Source organism: Aspergillus pseudonomiae, assembly GCF_009193645.1.
Source record: "Aspergillus pseudonomiae strain CBS 119388 unplaced genomic scaffold BDV37scaffold_75, whole genome shotgun sequence".
Classification (NCBI taxonomy): Eukaryota; Fungi; Ascomycota; class Eurotiomycetes; order Eurotiales; family Aspergillaceae; genus Aspergillus; species Aspergillus pseudonomiae.
This window is the reverse complement of record NW_022476067.1, coordinates 167,908-177,974: the sequence shown is the minus strand read 5'-3', so window position 1 is coordinate 177,974 and position 10,067 is coordinate 167,908. Positions and strand designations below refer to the sequence as shown.

General features: G+C 48.2%; 2 protein-coding genes across 2 annotated transcripts; one reads left to right on the top strand and one right to left on the bottom strand.

Annotated features, from left to right (window-relative positions):
- Window positions 1–1,050: 1,050 nt before the first annotated feature.
- On the top strand, window positions 1,051–2,620 carry BDV37DRAFT_199273 (uncharacterized protein). The gene is made up of 2 exons (XM_032079826.1): window positions 1,051–1,493; window positions 1,572–2,620. Exons 1-2 carry the CDS (start codon window positions 1,250–1,252, stop codon window positions 2,285–2,287), a joined length of 960 nt encoding a protein of 319 aa, XP_031938014.1. The 5' UTR covers window positions 1,051–1,249; the 3' UTR covers window positions 2,288–2,620.
- Window positions 2,621–5,072: 2,452 nt separating this feature from the next.
- Window positions 5,073–9,095, bottom strand: BDV37DRAFT_199260 (DNA repair ATPase SMC5). Its single transcript, XM_032079825.1, has 6 exons — window positions 8,601–9,095; window positions 7,599–8,510; window positions 6,658–7,548; window positions 6,530–6,602; window positions 6,350–6,477; window positions 5,073–6,297 (listed from the first exon to the last, which is right to left on the bottom strand). The coding sequence occupies exons 1-6, from the start codon at window positions 9,057–9,059 to the stop codon at window positions 5,218–5,220; spliced, it is 3,543 nt and encodes a 1,180-aa protein (XP_031938013.1). The 5' UTR covers window positions 9,060–9,095; the 3' UTR covers window positions 5,073–5,217.
- Window positions 9,096–10,067: the final 972 nt, after the last annotated feature.

Below are 10,067 nucleotides of genomic sequence, written 5' to 3'. Positions count from 1 at the left end.
TCTTTTCTTTTTTTTTTTTTTTTTAACTAGCAATGTGACTTGGTGTGGCATTGGGAAAAGGTCTTTGTATCACCTGGCGATTTGAAATAGCGTACCATTCCCTCGGTAACATGCTCGGAGAACGAACGATTGCATATTCGGGATGGAAGACTGGTGAAATTCTGATATAGCTATATCTTGATATCTCTATATTCAAGCATAAAGGAAAATACTATTGTACAGCACCTCGTCTGTCGGACCCGTCAAAGTGTGGCACTGGTCGTAATACGTTACCCACATTCCAGTGGTCCTTTTCTGGGGCGGACAGCGGAGATGCGCACGTTTTTTTAGACTCTCGTCGAATCTTCCCAAAACGATCTAAGCTAAGGGTAAATCATTTCTAGGCCCGTATGGGAAGGTTTACAGTACCATACACCAAATAAAAATAATTAAAAAAAAGGGTACCAGGCCACTGGTCATTAATTAAGCTTTGGGACGGAGGTATCAACCCTTGTCGAAGCGAATCGAGAAAAACGAATCAACGAAATTCCAAAGGTGGCCACTGCGGACTCCTTCGGGGAAATTCCCTTACGGCGTAACGCGTATGGTAATCATGACCCTACGGAAATAAATAAATAAATGAAAATGAATTAATTCTTTTTTTTTTTTTTTTTTTTTTTTTTTTTTTTTTTTTTCAAAAATAAATAAATAAATATTTTTTCCCCTCCTATTACATACTACGCTCGACAGGGAAATCGTTTAGGTTAATCCTCATCAGCGTCTGGTTATTATACAAAAAAGAATTTATTTTTATTTTGTTCGAAGGAGTGGTTCGCATCGGCATCTCCCGCTGGTATTTTTTTTTTTTTTAATTCTTTTCCTACATTTCATGAATGTTTTAAACTATCAAAACGGAGGACGTCCGTCACCTATAATTAAACATTTCGGTTGATCTTCTTCTCCTGCTCATATTATCAAGGCTTCATCATTCCCCACCCGAACCAGCACATCTCCATCTCCATCTATAAACACTTTCCTCCACCCCTCCTCCCCTGGTTCCCACGAAATCCAATTGCATCCCCACTTGTACCTGGAACACGATCCATTCCACCGGTCTTGCTACGTACCCTCTTCCTCTCTGGCTCCATCATATATGGTTCGGCTGTAGCCACGTTTTTGCTACCTTCAATTTCTCTTCCATCCTTCACCTTCCATAGCTCACCAGCTCTCCCCGACTCTCTACTCTAATCCTCCTCCACTCCATTCCGCCATGGATCTTGCCAGCTTGATCACTCCGGGTCCTGAACCCATCTACAAGTCTCGGGCATCTTACAGCCCTCCTCCCAGCTCTGCGGGTTCATACAAGCGCTCAGCGGACCACGACTCGTACTTCTCTTACTCGCGCGCCCCGCAGCCCCCTCTTTCCCCGCCAGTCGAGGACCAGCCCAAGTGCTCTCTTCCTTCTATCTCGGCCCTCCTGGAAAGCGCAGACAGCGCATCGACATGTGGTGCCAGTATGTCTCCCCAAGACCCCATGGCGCGCAATGCGCATGACCGCTGGAAGCAGTGATGACTGACTTGTACCTGCGCAGAGCGTCAACGAACAAGCCCACCCCCGCGCAGGGAGTCTGAGTTCCGTTCGCCTTATGACTCCGTCTCGACACCAAATGGCCCTCCGACTCCCCCTATGCGCCCAGAATCCGGCTTCCACAGCAGCAACCACTCTCCCTCTGCTTCGTCCGTGACCAGCGGCAAGGCCATCAAGCTCGAGTCATACTCGCAAACCCCCATGACACTGCCCAGCCCGTCCGATCGATCCTCGATCTCCAGCCAGGGCTCTATCCACCATGTTTCCGCTGCTCCTTACGCTTCTCCTGCCCCCAGCGTGGCCTCTTACTCTTCGCCGGTTGAATCCTCCGCTCCGTCCACCATGTACTACCAGAGACCTTCCGTCTCCTACCAGAGCGCCGCCACTGTGTCTGCTCCATCCGCTGCTCCTCTGCCCCCATCGGGCGCACACCAGCAGATGATCACTCCCGTCACCCCGGCCTGGCAGCACCACCACTACTTCCCACCATCCAGCTCGGCACCCTATCAGCAGAACCATGATCGGTACATCTGCCGGACTTGCCACAAGGCCTTCTCCCGGCCATCCAGCCTACGCATCCATTCTCACAGCCACACCGGCGAGAAGCCATTCCGCTGCACTCACGCCGGCTGCGGCAAGGCCTTCAGCGTGCGAAGCAACATGAAGCGCCACGAGCGTGGCTGCCACACCGGACGCTCCGTCGCCACCGCCATGGTATAGACACCAGAGCACAAAGACAACAATTTTTTTTTCTTTAAAAAAAAGAACGAAAATAAAAATAAAAAAAGACAACAACCAAGAGCTACACTGCAGGTCTATACATCTACCATGCAGCACCTTCTGATTCTTTGATGATACCCTTTTACGCGTGTGATTTTATTACTTTCTACCCAGGGTTAGGGTTCAGGAACAGGTGTCTGGGACAGGAACTCATATACATACAATTTTTTGTTTTCTTCTCTTCTCACCTCATGTATATATTATATGGACGGGTTTTATTGAAAGGATCGGAATTCACCAGGCGTCGACGGAACCCCGGGGTTTCTCCGGGCTGGGAAGCAACAGGTCAGGGTCTCGGGCATTTGTCGGAGTCTTGGGCTTCCCTTATTGTTGTTACGTGTTTCTTTTGTGTCATTTTCCTTTGTTATAGTGATGTGACATGACCTCGAGAAAGAATTGTATATTTTGAGTCCTTCTCAACCAGTCTTGTATGTAGATACATCTATACATGCCTATACGATCTTAACTTGAACCTGTCTTTCCTAGATGCGCTTATGCAGTAAGACCTCGTCCAGTAAATTATACAGGACACTCAGTGGTTGATTATACCTGCTGACCTACCCACTGGTCGATCAATTCCATCTTCAAGATACTGCTTTCCCTCCATGCTAAAATCACTCACCAACACATCTCATAAGAAAAAGATCCTTGCCACCCACCCCAGAACCAACCCAAAAAACCCTCCTAACTTTCCCATTCCACTATCTAGAGACATCGAACAGCCACAACACTACCTATTCCAGAACCGCGGCAACCAAACCTTCATGAAAATCCCCCAGAACCCAAAGAAAACCACACAAAGTTCCCCCCTACCAAGGTCCATCTGAGTCCAACCGCCCAGAATCCACGGTTCGGGTCCTGTTGCACACGAACACAGAGCCCTACTATTCCAGATCCAGACCGTCAACGCACCACTCAAAAGATTAAAGAAACATCACGGCTAACGCTTAACACAAGTCTTGCCGACGATCTTTACGTCCAGAACAGCCGGTGATATTTTAAGTGCATATGAGATGCGGTGAGCTCGGCTAATCCGGTTATTCTCGTTCAACATTTTCGTTGGTATTGTATCTGGGTCTTTGCGGAATGGTGGGTGGGCTTGATGACTCTTGGGTGATTGTCGGGTCTGTGCTTTGCGTCTAGATTTCGTTTTTCTTTTTTTTTTGCCTTTTTTTTTTTTTTTTTTTTTTTTTTTTTTTTTTTTTTCTTTTCTTGGAATACGAGACCTCTTGCAGAGTGATGAGTCTGTCGGTCTTCGGACAGCGCTTCTGCTCTTTAGTAGGGAGAGAGAACACATGCAGTGGGCGTTGACATGGGTTTTTATTATCCCTCAAAGCTTACCAGAATCTGCCAGAAAAGCTTAATCAGTCGCTTTCTTAGCTTACTGGGAATACACAGGCTACAAGCGACGACTAGCCCTGTTGTGCAACAAGGACAGGTTATCTGGCGCTCGAGCTGAGCATTCAACTAACGGACACGGGCCATCGATCGGGCTTCGTGACAGGAGTTTGTTATCGGGACTTGTGTTGTATACTACATACTATACTTCGTGCGTTTTGAGAATCTCGCCCGCTGGTTATAAAAAGTCTATGAGGATGTTCGGTGGGAGATGATGATGTACCAGTTCTAGTTGTCGATCGTACGCATCCTACTATAGTAGAGGAAGTGGATAGGTCAGACACTTGTGTATCAGGGGGATGTCATCTTTTCAGTCAGGGATATCCTGCTTATGTGGTTGTAATGGCTTACAACACAATGTTCAGGGTGAGATGTCGACTGGAGAGAATCATGGGTAGGTAGAGACTAGATCTCATCACAAAGTAAGCTCATTTACACAACAACTACCACCAACGTATGTCCTCAGCTATGGTGTTGCCTCCATTACATGAAACTGACTCATGCAATAGTGTAGGGACGAGTATGATAGCTATGGAGCTGGATGCATTCTATTCTCTCCACAGCCACCAGATTATAAGTGTTCATTCTCTGGTCAGTATAGAGTAACCGACAATATGAAGGCACGTAATACAAGGTGACCTCCGAACATGGATATTCCCTCACACAGTTCGGAATATATCTAGGTAATCATAGACTTCCTTACCGGGGAAATGTCGGCCGCACGATAAACTTCTCTACATGTATACCGAAACGTCCCGAGGTTGTAAGCTGATGTTGACGTTCGTATAGTCACCCGAAATAGACCGTGAGCTTGAAATACATGTACATACATAAACCAATCTACTTCGTACTGGGCCCTTGCGGCCGAGACACACCTAATAGTTAATGATATTCGGCCCTTCGATAATCATGCACTGAAACCTTTAAAAATGTTCGAGTCAGATATCAAACCTCTACCATGGAAACCATTAACCTTAGCCTAAACAACGCATCTCGACCAGGGAAATCCACCGAGGACAAAGTTATAGTTCTCACCGGGCCCAGAGGAGTAATGATGCGCTACCAGGCTCTCGGGCCCCGATTTTCGCCTACGACTGCCCTCTTCTACTTAGCAGACGATGTGACACTGCACGGGGCCACGGAAATCAGGGATGAAGTGGGATGGTGGGTTTTGGATGGTTAAGGTTTGCGTTGAAGAGGTTAAAGTGCGATGTACGGTTTTGTGCGTGGGGCGGGTGGATTTTAGAACGCTGATCGATATGTCTTGGGTAGTTATATCTGTAGATCGTGGTGGCTGATGTTTGGTTTGAGTATAACTCAATATGTACAGTGTGAAGTTGAGACAAAATAGTATCAGGCATTGGTATAAGCTTCAACCAAGTACGCACACATGACAAATGTAGTATGGCGTTCGGAATCATAAACGAAAAGAGGTATCATAAAAGACCGTTACTCCAAGCCACAAAGGTAAATCAACCGAAGACGTCAACATGGCCGTTACTCCTCTGCGTAGTATCCTCGGCCCTTCGATCCCGTATAGCCCTCATTCTTTGAACGGCTTGCCCGAAATCAAGCTGCTCGTAGTCTTTGGGCATATGCTCGCCGCTATAGATACAGAGGACCCTCATGCCTGGCTTATAGACTAATCCGCTGAGCAGTTTGGGCGTGATGAGGAAGTACTGGCCGCCACCTCCATTTTCGGAGGGGGCACAGGCAATATCCACCAGGCGTCCGTGTACCATTCGTTCATTGCGCGGGTCCATACCCTGGTTGATCTCGTCCACGACGCGGAACGGAGATGCGGAAAGCGACTGCAGAGCCATCAGGTAGAAGATCGTACTCACGGCTCTTTCGCCGCCTGATTGGCGGTGAGAGTCGAGGAGGGAGAGATTCTCGTGTTCTCGGAACTTGACGTGGATTTGGATGGACCACTGATCAAAGTCGCTGCCTCCAGGCTCACCGTCGGCGCCTGCTTCCTCCTCTGCTTTGTCTAATGTGACCTGGCCGGCACAGCCAATGCGGGCAAACGAATCGGAGAAAGCGTCACTTATGCTCTTTATTATCTCATCGAGCTTGGGCTCCCACTTCCCGCGGATTTCGTTGATGGCGTGGTCAAACTCCGCGAGTTGAGTCTCAAATTCAGAGAGCTTGCCACGCAGCTTTTGTATCTGTTTTTCTCGTTCTTCGAATTCTTTAATAATGTTGCTGCTCCCACCATGCGTGAGCTCCAGGCGAGCCTTCTCCGAATCGATATCTGCTTCGAGTTGGTCAACAGTATGATCGACCAAAGTGGCGAGCAGGGCAGCCAAGTCGGGCTGACGCGCGGACAGTGATACAACTTTGTTTGCCTGCTTCATCATTTCTTTGACGGCTGCCGACATCGTTTTCACTTCCTGTACTGCCTCTTTCAGCTCGTCATTTTTAGCTTCCAATCTGTCTCTGTGTTCTGTATTGCGATCCTTCAAAATTTCTACGTCGGAGAAGGCCTCAATATGGCGGATCTTTAACTGGATAAGTTCCTCGTGCAGTACTCGAAGATGGTCGACCGCATTCTGTCTAGGCTTAGCACTGAGGCGGAACGGCAATGAATAAGATAATACATACAGCGTATTCAAGTGTCGCTTCGGCTTTCTCAATGGATATCTGGTCCTGTCGACTGCGAATATCAAGAACCCTGGCTTTTACTTCTTGGAAAATCCTTTGGATGTCTCTCATCCGGAGTTCCTGCTGGCCTAATATGGAATGTCAGAATGGTTAAACAAGTAGAGGCACGAAGAACCGTACGAATTCTTTCGGGAATAGCTCGGTAGTTTGTAAGAGCCGTCTGTTTTTCGGACTTCTCCCTCTCAAGTTCAAGCTGTATAGAAAGTCAGTAGATCTATCGCCAAATCGCAAACAAATGCAGAACATACCCGTTCCCGTTCACATTCATCATGATCATGACCAAGCTGGACTAGATTTGCCCTCTCCATGTCTATCTTTTCTTGTAACTCGCGCACTTCCTCCTTGAGAGCTTGAATATTTTGAACCAGATCCTGCTTCGCGGATGCATCCATGGGTTGAGATGTCCACACCCTTGCTGGCCTCACTTGCCTCACACGGGTGGAAGTCGCATTGGGACCATATTCTTTTCGTCGCGAGATGGTGTAGCTTTTCTTCCCAGCAACCCAGGAGGATATCGATCCCTGTTCCATTCTGCGAAATTCTTCGTCCGTGATATCTCGATGGCCGATAGGTGTTTGGTTCAGTCGATTCTCGCTACAAAGTGAGGCGATAACCGGGTCTGGTCCATTGATGAGATCTTTCGCCCAACCATCGAACCCAAGACTCCGAACCTCGTCCTCGGACATGGGAGGACGGAATCTCTCCAAGGGAACAGAACTGGTCCTGATACTGATATCATGCAGCTTTTGCCCGATATTCAGTTCCCTTTGCAGCGCCCTGAAATCGTTGCGACACTGTACGGTGAATGCCATGAGATCAGTCCGTTGAAACAGCGATTCGAGAGCATCAGCGTATTTAGCGTCCTTTACAGAGCAGGTGACAACTGGAGGGCCAAACACTTCCTTTTCGAATTTGTCCTGATTCTGCTGGATCCACTGATAAGCCTTGTATGATTCGTATGATAACTGTTTCAGTTTTTCTTCTTGTCGTCCCGACTGAGAGTCCAGTCTCTGCAGATGTTGTTCCGACTCCTTGACTTTGTCGGTTTTCTCCTTTAAGGCTTCGAAAAGTGGCCTTCGTCTATCTTTGATTTCGTTTGCTTTCTCCTCAGTTTCCCGCATCTGTCGCCGCTTCTCTCTCTGTTGTATAGATGAGCATGGATTTCTGCAACGGTCTCCAAGCCACTTACAATTTTCTCATTATACCAATCCGCATCGAACTCAATGGCCTCTTCAGCCAATTGGCGATTGAGTTTGTTAATGGTCTGCTGAATTTTCGTCCCTTCCTGTTTCGAATGGGCATTGCTTCTTTTTTCCGACTCTATTTCGCGATCTAGATCTTTCATTCTCTCTTCATATTGCTCGATTTTCTTCCCTAATTCTGAAGCCGTACGTTCTGCTTCCTCAACACGCGCCTTTTTGTAACTGACGACTTCGTCGACTTGCAGACAATACCGTTGTTTCGCATTGACTGCCCTCAAAGCAGGTTCTAGCTCAGCCTTGAGGTTTTCGAGCTCAAGGGCAAGGTCCTCTTTCCGCCGTTTCAACTCCTTAAACTCGACGTGCATTGCCCTGTACTTCGCCATGGGCCGGGCCAGCTCCAACATCTCGATCTTCCTCTTGATCTCTGCTCTTTGTCGCATTCTTTCCACGTCCGCCCTTTGCATTTCTTGTCGCCCTTCGAGATTAGCCAGTAGATCCCTGTCGCCTTTATTATCCGCTTGTAGTTTCTTTTGTTGGGCCCTCAACTCCTTCAGGTTATCGTGCCATTCGATCATTTCCGCACCGGCCGCAGCCCTCTGTGTGGAGTTGAGGAGTTCTATGGGCGTAAGAGCAGCGAACTCGCTGACTTTGTCTTGCGGTAGAAACTGACATAAATTGTCGATCTGAATGGAGAACGACTGCGCAAGCTTCAGCACCTGGTTGCGCGACGCGGCCTTCCCATTGATAGTAAACGAGCTTTTGTTGCCATCGCGTTTAATCGTCCGAGTCACGACCGGGTTTCGACGAAAACGGGGTCCTCCCGCGAGCTCAATCTCAATGGTAGCCTCTCTGCAACCATGCTTCACGAATTCGCCGGGGTCCTTAGCACGTCCTAAGTGCTAAAACACAAGACCTTATATTAGTACAGCTCTTGCCACATTATCAGGCATCAACAATCGCATAGATCAAAAGACAGTATTCTATCATACCGCAGGCCCCCATCCCAGACCCAGACATATCGCACAAACAAGCGTACTCTTCCCCGTTCCGTTCGGCCCAATCACCATATTCAGTTTCGGGCCGGGAAAGAACTCCGCAGATGTATATGTCACAAAATCAGTGACCTTGATGCGTACAATTGCGCCGGGCTTGTATCCATCCTGCGCGGCGGCTCCATTGTGGTCTCCGTTTTGCGTCAGTTGCGGGCTGCGGCGTTTCGCGATCCTGGATAGCTTCGAAGTGCCGTTGACATTGTCGCTATCCTCGTCCTCCTCATCGGTTGTTCCGCTACCAGTATCTTCTGTGTCTTGCTCCTCGTGGGCTTCCAGACGCATCCGTTTGCTGCTGCTCGACGCGGGCGTGGGGTTGCCTGCTGAGCTTGTCGAGTCGTCGCTCTCCTCTTCTTCGCTCCGCTGTCGACGGCGAGGCACCGTCGCTAATGAAGGCATCCTTGAATGCCACACGCGGCTTCACGCTATCCCCGGCGCATTTGGTACCGGAATATCGTAGTTTTGGGCCGAAATGCGATGATCAACCCAGACGCGACGCGCGCCGCTGATCTATCAATCTAACCATGGTTCCGTTAGGCGGTCACAGGTGGCAGTTTACCGTGATTTTGGAGTTTCCTTTTTGGGACGCGGGTCTTTGCCCTAACTTGTTGAGCTGCCGTAGATTCCATTCAATCTGTTGCAAATAGCACACTGCGAAATGGATACATTTTGGAGGTTACTGCGATATGGACAAGTGCAGTTTGTTTACCCTGATTTGGGTATTATTTAATGTGTTGAGTACTCGACGCATTGCTACTTGTTGCCGTATGAACACTTCATGTGTTGAAACTGGGAAAGGGCAGCACGTACACTATCCCAAAAGTCCAGTAAAGCAAAATAGATGTGGGTATGAGGGAGAACGCGTAGCCTATAAATCACGTATAACTTCTTCGGCAGTCTGGTATCCATTTGACCAACATTTTCTGATTACTACCTGCAAGCTCGGAGTCACAGCGTCTAGATCTGGAAATTCATGCTGATGCAATGACTTCCAGATCTCTCTGCTAGATCTATCAGCATACAACAGATGTCCAACGCTGATTTCATAGATAATCGTTCCAAGAGCAAATAGATCGTCCATCTCAGTTAGAGACAAAGTCTCCGGAGCACGGTCTCGCATATCGGGTCGAATATGATACCACCGCTGAAATGTTATCAATTCTAGAGCCGTCTTCCTGAATCAAGAAATTATGGCTCCCAAAGTCGCTATGAACCGCATTCTTAGCGTGGATGAACCGTAGGGCTTCAGCGGCTTGCACTGGCCATCTTTAACAAGTCAGTCATGATCCATGGCAGCCTAGAGAGCGGTCTTACTGAGTTCGCTTCTCGGGATACTTTGACAGCGCAAGATTGTCCACAAGGGTACCAGCGCGTTGGTATTGAAACACAAGTCCGTTTGGAAGACCA

What these genes read in the sequence shown, in the direction of transcription:
- BDV37DRAFT_199273 (XM_032079826.1), top strand. Translation starts at nt 1,250, where the DNA reads ATGGATCTTGCCAGCTTGATCACTCCGGGTCCTGAACCCATCTACAAG. An exon ending in CGCATCGACATGTGGTGCCA is followed by an intron (nt 1,494 to 1,571) that starts GTATGTCTCCCC and finishes GTACCTGCGCAG; the next exon opens with AGCGTCAACGAACAAGCCCA.
- BDV37DRAFT_199260 (XM_032079825.1), bottom strand. Translation starts at nt 9,059, where the DNA reads ATGCCTTCATTAGCGACGGTGCCTCGCCGTCGACAGCGGAGCGAAGAA. An exon ending in ATTGGTATAATGAGAAAATT is followed by an intron (nt 7,549 to 7,598) that starts GTAAGTGGCTTG and finishes TCTATACAACAG; the next exon opens with AGAGAGAAGCGGCGACAGAT. An exon ending in ATGAATGTGAACGGGAACGG is followed by an intron (nt 6,603 to 6,657) that starts GTATGTTCTGCA and finishes CTTTCTATACAG; the next exon opens with CTTGAACTTGAGAGGGAGAA.